We start from the raw sequence: 13,434 nt of genomic DNA, 5'->3' as shown, positions 1-13,434 counted from the left end.
CCAGGGAAGACAAAGTGAACCCAGTGTCTCCTGATCTTCCTGCACTTGAACTATTCCAGGCACAATGGTTTTATGAGCCGACTATATTATACCTAATACATTTTCATGTCCTTCTCTGGAAAACAGTGACATTTACTATGCAAAACACACTTAAAGTAAAAGGACAGGTAGACATTTTAGTTTCTCCTGAAACGTCTGTTGTTCTGCCACACGCATTCCCCTCATCTGCAAGGCTTCTAAAAATGGTCACCTCTACGGCTTGTTAACAGGCGGACCAGGATTCCCCTCTCCGGGGAGCACATGAGTCCAGCAGCCACGCCGAATGGCATCTGACTTCCTGCTGCACGCGCCTGGCGTGACGTCAACACAGGATGGTTTCAGCTACAAGGACAACTCAGTTCCATAAGGAAGCACCTCAGCTTGGCCAGTGCCACCTCCAGAAACCAAGCCTTTGGCCCAGATGTGCCCCCTCCCTCCTGCCCCCAGTTTCCTGAGAAGCCGCCATGATGCAGGGATGGACGCTGAGCCCGGCGGTTTTATTTCCTAACCTGAGATTGGACCTCAGTGAGCCCGAACCAGGGTGTGATGAAGTGTGCTCAGTCCAGCCCGCCTGAGGGGAGCATGGTAAACAGCTGTGTGGGGCTCTAACCTGCCACAGAGGGGATGGCTCCTTCTCGTGGAAGGGACTCAGAGTGCTTCACAGGACAGAGAGCCCCTAAAGCCACACAAGGTAGAATAAGACATTCCACATTTCATTGCCAAATACCGCCATCTTAGCAAGCACGTCTTAGTGAGCAAGGGCCAGAGAGCGACTAGAACATGAGGCTTCCCCTTGGACAGTGTTTTCTTCTGGGGGCGGCTGGTGGGGAGTGCATGAAAAAAGGCTGTGACAAGGCTTTACCAAGATGCTGCGGGTTTTCTCTCTCCCCGCCAGGAGAAGCTGGGAGGCTGGACATGGAGGGAGCAGCCAGGCTGGGGGCCAGCAGGCCCAGACAATCGGAGCTGCAGCACCACAGGCCTGGGCCCTATCCCTGCCTCAAGCGATGGTGACGACACCGCACAGCCCCGGGCACAGCAGCTGTCCACCGCTTGCTCCACCTGAGGGAGGCCGCACGCTGGCCCCGGGGACAGGCTGCCCATGGAGGGGAGACCTACCCCGGCGGAATGCACCATGCACTTGGGCGCTCCGGTCGTGCCTGACGAGAATAGGATGAAGAGCGGGTGGCTGAAGGGCAGCTGCTCGAACTCCAGCTGGGGTGCCGGCTCCCCTGGCCCTGTCGCCAGAAACTCATCCAGAAACATACTGTGGGCAAAACACAGGGGGTCACATATGCACTCCCACCAGCCCGGGCGCAATCCAGCTGGCCCTGGCCCTAGGCTCCTGCGATGGGAGACGTCTCGTCTCCCAAGTTCACATGACCTGTGGGGAAACCTGGGAAACGAGAGAAAATTCCGAGCTGCTTTTCCGGTGCTGCACACGGGCCAGGCCACATGCTCAGGGAGTCTCCCAAGCGCTTTACTGAGCAAACACTGTGGACAAGCGCCCCGGGCCAGCACACTGCTGCCAGGGAGGGGCCTCGGCTGAAGGAGGACCAGGCGCCATGTGCAGAGCCCAGGGACACCACCTGTTTGTGACCACCCATCCCCATAGCAGACCCAGGTTTCCAGTTGCCCAAAGCGAAGCCGTGGCCCAGTGGTCTGAATCACGACCCTCCCCCCCCAGGAGAAGGGAGGGAAGGAGGTGTGAGATTCGAGTGCTTCTCCTATGCATGAAGGTCACAGCGAGAAGGTGGGGCCAGGACCCCAAAACTACAGTGTCTATGATGAAACTGCCCATGGCCATCATGTGCCATCTCACTGGTTTACCCCATCCTGAGGTGCCCAACGGCTGGCCATAAGTGTCTGCCCAGGAACAAGCGAGATCAGCCACTTGTCACCTAGAACAACTTCCTGCCTTGTCCCCAAAGCTGGCAAAGCATTGGTGCTTGTGGCCAGGAACCAGCAAAGGGGCCACAGACACATTTTCTGAGTAGGAACGAGGCAGCAGAGGCTACGAGCCACCAAGGAGGAGAGGCGGGCTCTCCACCGGCATCAGCAGAAACATGGACCCCGAACCCTGCTCCTCCACTGGCTCACAAAGAGAAGAGAGGAGAACACAAAAGCCACCATCAGCAAATGAAGCTTTCTCTCTTCCGATGCCGCGCTAAAAATAAAGAATCGTGTGGTCACCATGGTGCAGGAGAAGGCCTTCTGAAAGACACGGTTTCTCTGGGAAGAGGAAGGGGGTCTAAGAAAGGCACTGAATAACTCATCTCCACGCAGCACCTCAAGACCCCTGCTCCAGAGCGCCAGGAAGATGATCCGCCCTGACGCATTCCCGCCAGCGGAAGCCCGTCCACCCCACCGCCCACACGAACTCCACTGACGGTACTAGTGTGAACAGTACTGTGTGAAGGATTACTGATGAGGGCGCCCACCTCATTGGCATGTCTGGAGAGAAAGCTTTGCTTTCCGATGGTCTACCAGTCCCAGTAAACAGCAACTGCTTTGGCTGCATTTCTAAAAACAAACAGCCCCAGGGCCTGGCCCTGCCGAGGCCCCGTGCACGGGCACACACATGTAGAGTTTGTCCACACAGCCAGCATTCACAAGGGGAATGGTGAGCGGTCTCACTCCCATGGTTTACGAGGGAGCTTTTCGTACCATATGCAACCAAATAAATGGTCTGATGTCATTCTCCTGGACGGGACATCTCGTTTTATATGAATGACTGACAAACACATCGGGAAGAAACAAAGCCAGCACCAGGGCCAGCATGCCCGTCCGCCTTTCCCCCATTCCATGCCTCACGGCAGCATCCACAGGAAGGGTGCTGTTCGCGGCAGTGTGAACTGAGACCGGGGCTTGGTCCTCTGGTTGTCACGTGTCAAGGTCGTCAGGGCTCCCACCGGCTAAGGGACAGGTCCTGGCCCTGGGCCGGCACACACTGACCCGACGCTCTCAGGTCGTGGCCCCTGCTGCCTGCGACGCCACCTTCTCTCACTAGTGCTGAGAGCTGGCTCACGCACACCGCCCTCCGCCAGCTGTGAGGGACGTGCTGGCTGCCACCACCCCCACTTCACAGACGCACAGACCAAGGCTCAGAGAGCTGCCCACAGGGTCACACGGCTGACTCTGAAGCTGAGCAGTCTGGCTCGGAGCCACAGCCCTGCGACAGCAGTCACCTGGCTTGCTGGACCCTCTGGCCTCGGTAATCCCAGCACCGCAGCTGTCCCCGAGCCCTGCTCATCTCCCAGAGCCTACCAGTAACCAATGACGCCTCCTCTCAACTCCCTGGCACTACCTGCACCCCCTCCACGCCCAGCTGTGCCCAGTGGCTCATGGCCACGGCTCAGCCCTTCCGCAGGGCAGGTCCTCTCCCTCCCGCTGCCTCGCAGGCCCTGGAACCGGCACAGAGGCTCGGTCTCTCCGTGCCCAGAGCGGCCTGCACAGGGCCACCCCGCCCAGACTCTGCCTGAACAAAGGGCTGTGCGCACCCCCCTCCTCCACTGTGGACACAGGACTCCTGCTCCATCTGTGCAGCCACTGCCCGTGGGGGCCTCGAAGGGCCGGTCCCGCAGCCCAAGCAGGAGGCCAAAGGGGACGTTCACCTGCAAAGGTCAATAGGCCTGATCCTGGAACTCTCCCCAGAACTGCTTCAAGAAAGAGGAAAGGAGAATAACTCTAAGGATTTCAGGATGAATTCAACTTTGAGCAAACCACAGTCCATCCCTTAATTTCTATGAAAAGTGAAGATGCTCACTATTGTATTTGGTACTCAGGGCAGATGAATTATCAGCTTATGAATGTCAGAAAAGCAAAGTAAGACACTATCAGCAATGAGGACGAAAATAGGTTCTAAAAGGAACATGCACATGTGTGTACATGTGTACATACATGCATGTGGATATCCATGCATATACAGATACACATGTCTATGTGTGCACATACATACCTGCATTACCTAGAGCTCACAACTGCCGTGGCCAATGCGAGGAGCAGGGCCCGGCCCACCACTTGAAGGGGCGCAGACCGGAAGGGAGGACCCCTGGGACCATCTCCTTCCCACCACTAACCCGCCACGTGGCTTCAGGGGACTCACTGTAGGGCCTCAGATGCCCACCTACAAAATGACGGTCTTACTAAAACTCCCTGCACCCCCAAATCGCTATACCGCCAAGCGGGAGGAGTCCCAGAACGGACGGCCCTGCAATGCAGGCCACACGGACCCAGCGGCCGGCACAGGGCTAACCTACCTATTTGGGATCTTCGAAATGTCTATCTTCTCTCTGGAGGTGATGTACGGGATCACCACCACCTTTTCCAGGTCGGGCAGTCCTGACGGAGAGGAGAGAAGGAAACGTGAAGTTCAGGACGCTGTTCCAGCTTGGCGCCCGTTCCTCGCCCCCCCCACCAGTGCCACCCAAGAGCCACACACCTTTCACGACCTGCTGCAGCTTGTCCAGGTGGTTGTGCTCCTTGCCGTTATACACGACAGCCTCCACGGAGAAGACAAGCTTCGGCTGGATCTGGGAAATCCGGTCCAGGACACCCTGAGGAGCGAGAAGGAGGAGCTGTCAGGGGTCTTCCAAAAGGACCACCACATGTCAAGGGCAAGTCACCCAGCGGCCAGTAGACACAGCCAAGCAAAAAACACACCTGAGATGTACCTGAGATGACTGTCACTTCAAGGAAAACATCAATATGAAGAAATAACAAAGGACTTACAGACACCCAAATAGCCACGTCCAAGTTTATCAGTGGGGAAAGCTACAGGGCATTTGCACCATTGAAAGATTCCCTGCTTTACGGAAAGAGCCTTTTAACTCAAACAATAGAAGAGTGCCATTCAAACAGGCCACTAGAACACCATGGAGTGTTTCCACACCCTGATTCTCTCTTAATTTTCAATAAAAAGGCTCCGAGTCATCCGAGTAGCACTTTTTTCACTGGCCAAAGGCCAGTGAATGAACCGTGAATGCGCACACTGGGAAACAAGCCCCACTTTAAAAAGCAGGCTGAGCCTGACCAGACGGTGGCGCAGTGGACAGAGCGTCAGACTGGGATGCAGAGGACCCAGGTTTGAGACCCCGAGGTCGCCAGCTTGAGTGCGGGCTCATCTGGTTTGAGCAAAGCTCACCAGCTTGGACCCAAGGTCGCTGGCTCCAGCAAGGGGTTACTCGGTCTGCTGAAGGCCCGCAATCAAGGCACATATGAGAAAGCAATCAATGAACAACTAAGGTGTTGCAACGCGCAACGAAAGACTAATGATTGATGCTTCTCATCTCTCTCCGTTCCTGTCTGTCTGTCCCTGTCTATTCCTCTCTTTAACTCGCTGTCTCTGTAAAAAATAAATAAATAAAAATTAAAAAAAAAGAATGGCTTGACCAAGGAGCTCAGTTAAAAAATAATAATAATAAAAAAAATAAAATAAAATAAAAAGCAGGCTGACCACACTCAGGTGCCTGTCCGTGCCACGCGCGGGACCCAACATCCCACCAAGCACGTCTTTTCCCGAGTGCAGCGTCCCTCCTATGCAGGTGTGGAACTCATTTCTGCAGCTGACACAAACAGGCAGGCATAGCGTCTGACACACTCGCTATGGCCTGAGTGCCATCCCAGGGGTGACAGGCTGAAGCGCCTCAGACAGGCCTGGTGCCTGCCCCAGGAGCAGTCAGGACAGCTCAGGGCTGGGGGCGTCTGCTGTGTCCTGCTCTGGGGCTGCTTCTGCTTCATTTGCCCCACAGGGGGCTGCTGGGCCAGCAGCACTGCGGGGGGGGGGGGGGGCTCAGTGCACACTTCCTGCCCCTGCCCGGGCCACTCCACCCTGGGCCCCTGGGCCCCTTGCCCTCCCGCACAGAGCACAGAGCCCAGGTCCCAAGTAAACGGTCAGCGAGCGCAACAATGGGCACAAGGTTGGGAGGCATCTGTGAGCAAAGCAGGAAAACTCTGCACAGGACAGACATTTGGGAAATCTCAGGTGGGCACAAAGTCGCAGGATAGCTGACCAGGTAGAACACAACACATCCTGTCTCGTACAACATGCTAGTGTAGCCATACACACAGTGATGGTACAACATTCTGGTATGGCCATACACACAGTAGGGCAGCACTAAATCCAAATTCATGCCTTCGGAGTTAAAAGTAAGATTTTGTTCCTTCTGGTTCCTTCTCTCTTGTTATTCTCATGTCCCAGGCCAGGGCACAGGAGGCCACAGTGACATCATCTCCTTCCAGCCTTGCTGGCCCCGAACACCACCAGGAATTTGATGCCACACACACACACACACACACACACACACACACACCCCGCCCGAGAGAACAGGTGGCTCACACCCCGAGAGGTCCCCGACTCACATTCACACCGAAGTCTGGAGACGTGGCGCTCCACACGGCACCAATGCTCGCTGCGGCCAGCATAGCCTCCACGGCATGCACACCATTAGGCAAATAACCTGCAAACGGGACACAGGCGTGGTGGGTGCTAAATGACTCACCTGAGCAGGGCTCCCCAGGGCTCCCCAAACCCACTGGACTCCAGCACCTAGAACCTCCAGACACTCCCTTGCCCAACCTCCTACCGCTCTGAACGCCACCCGACCAAAGCAGTTGGGTTCCCTGCATCTACACTGCCCAGAGTCCCAAGAGGCAGGGGCTCCACCCAGCACTTGGGCACATAGCAGGTCCTGGACGTCTGCTTTGGAGATGAATACAAACAAGCTTCTCACTGGTGCCCCGGCCCCAGGGCAGGGCAGATTCAGCCCAGGGAGGTTGCGACCCAGCGATATGGTAGGGACTGACCACCAGCCAGGACATGACCACTTCACAGACTCGAGAAATGAGGAACGAAGCCAGGGACAGCCCCGCCTCCGCCTCTGAGGACCTTCCAGCTCCTCCCAGTTCACTCCTCTCCAGACTAGCTCCCAGGGGCTCCCTCCTGAGAAACACCCCATCCAGTATGACTGACTGCAGTCAGGGCAAATCAGTGTCTGAGCCGAGACGATCAGAAAGGGCAGGTCACCAGGTATCAGCTGATCTCCAAGTGTCCTGAGCACTGAAGCCAGGTATCCCCCAAAGACAGCATGGCCAAGGGGGGGGGCCTCAACGGTTTCCCCCAATACACCTTGCTCTCCGTTTCTCTTTTTGAAAATGAAAATTGGAGGGAACTAAAAAAATTGGAGAAGAACCTTTTAAATTCCTTTTCTAGACCTTACAAGGGTCCAGGTTAAATTGGACTCAGAAGAACCCCAGATACTGAGGCTTCAAACACAAAATGCCTATTCTGATCATCACCCAGCTCTCGCTCATTCATTCAACAAATGTGTGTGTGTGTGTGTGTGTGTGTGTGTGTGTGTATGACAGAGACAGAGAGAGAGAGAGAGAGAGAGAGAGAGGGGGACAGACAGGCAGGAAGGAAGAGAGACAAGAAGCATCAGTTCTTCATTGATTGCTTTCTCAGATGTACCTTGACCAGGGGGCTACAACAGAGCGAGTGCTCCCTTCTCAAGCCAGCGATGTTGGGCTTCAAGCCAGCGACCTTTGGGCTCAAGCCAGCAACCATGGGGTCATGTATACGAGCCCACGCTCAAGCCAATGACTCCGCACTCAAGCTGGTGAGCCTGTGCTCAAGCTGGATGGGCTCATGCTCAAGCCAGTGACCTTGGGGTTTTGACCTCAGTCCTCTGCATCCCAGTCCGATGCTCTATTCACTGTGCCACCACTTGGTCAGGCCAACACATGTTACTTATGCGCATGCCAAGTGCCAGGCACTCGGCACAGGCTGGGACACGGCGATGCAAAGACAAGCTTTGGTACTGGACACACACACTCCCGTGAGTTAGGGAGGCGGCAAGGACAACAGGGGAAAAGAGAGCAGGAGCAGGGAGAGTGTGGACGCCTCTCCCAGAGTTTCCCCAGGTGCAGCCTCTGAGCGGGAAACAGCTGAGCAGGGACCCTGAGGGGCCGGGTGAGCCCACAGACACGCAGAGCATCCCATTAACAGTTGAGACAGGAGCAACTGGGTGTGTCCCTGAACCCCTTACTATCCGATTCCTTTCTAGGCACCTCTGTCACTAGAATGGGCTAACGAGGCCTAGCCATCCACTCGATTCATGTACCATAAGGCTACCCAGCCTTCCTGCCCGCTTGGCAGATAAAGTTGAATGCCCACTTGCATGAGCTTCCTGGGGAGAGGCACACTCACACCAAACTCGGGTCCCAAGGCTAGAGCCCTGCACAGCTGCTGCTCCAGATGCCACACTGGTTCCTGCAGTCCTAGTCCCATTATCATGGGGGGGGGGGGTCAGCAGTCTAGCACCCTGACCACCAAGACCACAAGGGAGATGAGTCATCGTAGCTTCACCTGCTCACCCTTGTAAACAAACGAGTCCCCTCTCAATCAGCTCAAACTCCTTGGAGCAGAGAACAGGTCCATATACGGGCCTTTAAACTGGTCTGACCATAAGTTCCTAACAGGGCAGGTCAGGGGGAGTGGTCACATCCGATGCATAATACTTCTCTACTAAAAAGCTCACCTGTGCCATGGGAAAGCCCTGTATATCTGGGTTAACACCCCTTTGCAACACCTTCTTTCAGACGCCCTTCTAAAACAAAGAGCACGTGACCTCAACTGTCCTGTAGTCAGGTCCCCACCTGGCCCCCTCCCACTCCATGTAACCTTCCTGGTCCCTCCATCTCAAATGTGTAAGTGGCCCTGGCCGGTTGGCTCAGCGGTAGAGCATCAGCCCGGCATGGGGAAGTCCCGGGTTTGATTCCTTGCCAGGGCTCACAGGAGAAACACCCATTTGCTTCTCCTCCCTTCCCCTTCTCCTTTCTCTCTCTGTCTCTCTCTTCCCCTCCCCCAGCCAAGGCTCCATTGAAGCAAAGTTGGCCCGGGCGCTGAGGATGGCTCCATGGCCTCTGTTTCAGGCACTAGAACAGCTCCAGTTGCAATGGAGCAACGGCCCAGATGGGCAGAGCATCGCCCCCTGGTGGATCCTGTTTGGGCACATGTGGGAGTCTGTCTCTCTGCCTCCCTGCTTCTCACTTCAAAAAAATACAAAAAAAAATGTGTAAGGAAAAACTGCTGACTGTTACCCTCCTGAGCACTGACCTCAGCCTGCTGAGATCTTGCTTCTCAGTATATCCTCTGTTTGGCTCAAATAAATGTTTATAAAAGGCTGCGCAGGTCAGGACGTCCTTCCATCAACAGGGCAGGGAGGGTGTGAGGGAGGCAGGAAAGGTGAGCAAGGGAGCCCAAGCAGGGCCAGCCAGCCTGGCCCCAGGTCCTCCCCTCCACCCTGAGGGCCACGGGTTTCCAGCAGGGGACAGACCCTATGCCCCTGAAGGCATGGGGCCCAAGGACAGAAGAGCCCTCCTCTCTGGTGTAAGAGCAACACCTGACTCTGGTCCTGGGAACAGATGCCTTGACTCTGACCTCGGTGGCTCAGCACACAGCCTGCAGGGCCTCGGCCCAAGCTGGACTGGAACCCACCACTGGCCCCACTCTGGACACCAGGCCGAGGAGGCACACAGAACTCCGCCCAGGAAAGACACTCGACAACCAGCTGGCTCAGCCTCTCTCTTCCAGACAAGGTCCGGTCCAAACCCACACACCTGGTCAACAGCGGCTCCAGGAACCAACACGGGTCCCGTGCCCCCGGGAAGCCCAGTGCCCTCAGGTGCTGCCCACGGGCCCCACGAAGGCCTGGTGGCCTCTCTCTCAGTGACCTTCTTTACTTGTCTATGTTTTGCCGTGCGTGCACAGCTGGGTGAAACGACGTGAACCCACCTTGTTCCAAAGTTGTCCAGCCTCCCAAGCCACTCCCCTCTGCCATGCTCCCTCCCTGAACCATGACAAGCACCCAGAATCCTCACCGATGACGCGGTCCCCTTTTTTCACACCCATTTTCCTCATTGCTGCCGCGAACAGGGCCACTTGTTGCCGCAACTCTTCAAAAGTCACCTTCCTGATCTCCTCCTGGCCTTCCCCTGGAGGAGACAAAGGATGCCACGTGTGAGACCACCCCTGGAAGTAATGCTCTGCAAATCCCAGGCACCGGCAGAGACTCAGCTGGTGACCTGCAGGTTAGGAACACAAGCCCGGGAACGCTGCCCTGACGCGGGGGACCCCAAACAAGGCGTGGTGCTCTCGGCTTCACAGAAGAGGGAAGCCGTGTGAAATCAGCCAGCGAAATACATCACAGGATCGGCCATTGGAAGATCTTTTTTACGGGTGAGGATGTGTTTATTTACAGAGGAATCCTGTGATTTTGGTTTTGCTTTCTTGTGGGTTTTTTTTTTTAGCTTTTCATGTTGACATAATGACAGAGTCCCAAGAAGTTGCAAAGATAGGACAGAGAGGTCCCAGGGGCTGGGAAACTGACTACATACAGTGTGTGTGTGTGTGTGTGTGTGTGTGTGTGTGTGTGTGTGTGTGTGTGTGTTCTCTGTCACTGAACAGTATTCTCCACAACCACCCTCCCCAACCAAGACCCCCCTCCCGCCACCTCTCCTGGTCACCCCCTCCACCAACCCTATCCTGCCACCACCAATCTGTCCCCATCTCTGTAAACTCATTTCAAAAAAGGTCGCCAAGGGCAAGCACACAGTAGGGGCCTCTGAGACTGGCGTTTCCGCTCAGCACTACCCCGTCAGGAGCCGCTGAGAGGTTGCAGCATCAATTGTCTGTCCTTCCTGTCACTGAGCAGGATGCCACCTCTGGTTTGCTTGTGTGATACCTTTTTTCAGGTTAGGAAGGCAATGCGAGCTCGCTGTAGAACACTTTGACATCATAATAAAAAGCGTGAGAAAATAAAACGACCCCATCAGCCTCGAAGAAACGTGCAGTGAGATGCTAATTCTCACCTAAGAGATGGAGAAGATGAGGAAGATGGGGGGTGTAGGCAACCTTCCCAGGGGGCCCCAGTGACCCCGGCCCCTGGTATCTGTGCTCTCGTGGGGGGTCCTCTGACCCTAAAGGTACCCGACCTGCCTGATCAACAGGGTATCACGGAGATGACGATGACGTCTGAGCCTTGGACAAACACGACACTGCAGCTCCCTCGGCTCACTCAGGGGGACCAGCTGCCGTGCTGTGAGGACACTCGGGAAGCCCCCAGAGAAGTCACAGGGTGAGAAACTGAGGCCTGTGAACAGCTATGGGAGTGTGCCGCCTTGGACGTGGATCCGTGCGGCCAGACCAGCCCCTGCCTCCGTCCCCACTGCGGCCTCCTGACCCGCCTGAGCCAGAACCACCCAGCTGAGCCACTTCTGACTGTGAAACCCACAGACAATGTGGGACGACAAGCTCACTGTGTTAAGCCCTGGTTCTCGGGTGACCTGTTCCACAGCAACGAGAGCCAACGTGACAAAGACCCCGTGTGGCAAAGGTGCAGGAAAATCACTATCTGAAGTGAAGGCCTCTCCACAGGGAAGGTGGCCATCGTTCGCACATTATCTTTGATGCAAATGTTTCATTCCTGGTGGCTAACTGCCCTTCAGCTCTACAACATGGAAACATCTCTTTTCCATGTGAGCACACATGTCCCCTGATGCAGATGTGGCCCCTCCTACCTGCTCAGCTGTAAGGCCTGCCCATTCTTCTCTTGCCTCATTGGGCCATCACCATCCCTACAGCGCCACCCAGGTAATTTTTTGTCCTATAAAAATACTCAGGCCCTCGCCAGTGGGTAGAGCATCGGCCCAGCATGTGAAAGTCCCAGGTTTTATTCCTGGCCAGGGCACACAGGAGAAGCACCCATCTGCTTCTCCACCCTTCCCCTTCTCCTTTCTCTCTGTCTCTCTCTTCCCCTCCCACAGCCAAGGCTCCATGGGAGCAAAGCTGGCCCGGGCACTGAGGATGGCTCCTTGGCCTCTGCCTCAGGTGCTAAAATGGTTCTGGCTGCAACAGAGCAACGCCCCAGATGGGCAGAGCATCGCCCCTGGTGAGCAGGCCGAGTGGATCTCAGTTGGGCACATGTGGGAGTCTGTCTCTCTGCCTCCCTGTTTCTCACTTCAGAAAAATAAATAAAAATAAAAAATACTCAGTAGCCTGAAATCCGCTGTTTAAAGACAAAACGTGCTGAGTGGGCAGCTGTTCTAAGAGCAGAAACACGAATGGGCACGTCCTTCGCGTTCACTCCCCTTGCTGCGCCAAGGCTACGGGCACACCCTGTCAGCGGGCATCTCCCACCCGCGTCACGGCAGGAAGGGCAAGCCCTGCTGGGAAGGCCTGAGCTGGAGCAGAACTTGCAAGCCCCTGCTCACAGCCGGCAGGGAGAATGAGGACCCAACTGGAGAACCATGCAGAAAATGAAGCAATGGACATCCCCAGGCCAATGACAGGCCAGTGTAGGGCCCTGCTAAAGAAAAATGTCCACTGTAAATGCTATCTCAACCCTGGTTTGAGGGCACCCATTCCCACTGCAAATATGAGGGGGGGAGGAAACTACTTTATAAAAAGGACTCAAGGCCCTGGCCAGTTGGCTCAGCGGTAGAGCGTCGGCCTGGTGTGCGGGGGACCCGTGTTCGATTCCCGGCCAGGGCACATAGGAGAAGCGCCCATTTGCTTCTCCACCCCCTACCTTCCTCTCTGTCTCTCTCTTCCCCTCCTGCAGCCAAGACTCCATTGGAGCAAAGATGGCCCAGGCGCTGGGGATGGCTCCTTGGCCTCTGCCCCAGGCGCTAGAGTGGCTCTGGTCACGGCAGAGCGATGCCCCAGAGGGGCAGAGCATCGCCCCCTGGTGGGCGTGCCGGGTGGATCCGGGTCGGGCGCATGCGGGAGTCTGTCTGACTGTCTTTCCCCGTTTCCAGCTTCAGAAAAAAAAATAAAAAAAATAAAAAATAAAAAATAAATAAAAAGGACTCAAATACATATGTAAAAGGGAGTGGACAGCAAGGTGGGGCAGAGAGAGGGCACAAGAGGAGAAGCTGACTCCGACACAGCAGACCCGCAGTCATGAGCATGCTGCCACCAGAAGACTGAGTAGCCGTTGGACACATTGCGGGGTTCCAGGTGTGTCACATCTGACTTTCCCCATGTTCCAGCAGGAGAAAGCGGGCCCCATGTGGAGCCTGAGGCAGTGGGTGAAAGTGCACACCCATTTAAAGGGAGAGAAGAGAAGAGGGAGACCCTGCATTTGAGTTCTGCAGGATGAAGACGGTGCCAGGCAGCCAGCTCTGCCAGCGGGTTTGCAACAGCGTCACCATGCTGGGGGCAGGGCAGCCCTTCAAGAGTCTCTTACAGACAAAGAAAGGGTGGTCTAGCCACATGATGGAGTACTACTCAGGCATGGAAAGGAACCCATGCTACGATGGGGGCAGACCTGGGAAACAGGTTGCCGACTAAAAGAAGCCAGACACAAAGGCCGCATAGTGTCATCCCGCTTATATGTA

At 55.7% G+C, this 13,434-nt stretch overlaps 1 protein-coding gene across 4 annotated transcripts in view; it reads right to left on the bottom strand.

The window, feature by feature from the left end:
- Positions 1 to 13,434, bottom strand: part of AACS (acetoacetyl-CoA synthetase) — a 211,220-nt gene that overhangs the window by 189,488 nt on the left and 8,298 nt on the right. For all 4 annotated transcript variants that reach the window (XR_010749389.1, XR_010749388.1, XM_066371181.1 and 1 more), the window contains exons 4-8: positions 9,916 to 10,029; positions 6,397 to 6,494; positions 4,478 to 4,592; positions 4,296 to 4,377; positions 1,156 to 1,303 (exon numbers count right to left, since the gene is read on the bottom strand). Coding sequence is in view for 2 of the 4 variants with exons in the window: in XM_066371181.1 (XP_066227278.1) it covers positions 1,156 to 1,303; positions 4,296 to 4,377; positions 4,478 to 4,592; positions 6,397 to 6,494; positions 9,916 to 10,029 (557 nt within the window). In the remaining 2 variants the exon portion in view is untranslated. The remainder of the gene's footprint in view (positions 1 to 1,155; positions 1,304 to 4,295; positions 4,378 to 4,477; positions 4,593 to 6,396; positions 6,495 to 9,915; positions 10,030 to 13,434) is intronic.

The sequence above is a fragment of the Saccopteryx leptura genome, chromosome 2 (genome assembly GCF_036850995.1).
Source record: "Saccopteryx leptura isolate mSacLep1 chromosome 2, mSacLep1_pri_phased_curated, whole genome shotgun sequence".
Lineage (NCBI taxonomy): Eukaryota > Metazoa > Chordata > Mammalia > Chiroptera > Emballonuridae > Saccopteryx > Saccopteryx leptura.
Note: the sequence above shows the minus strand (reverse complement) of the source record. Positions and strands in the feature narration are given on the sequence as shown.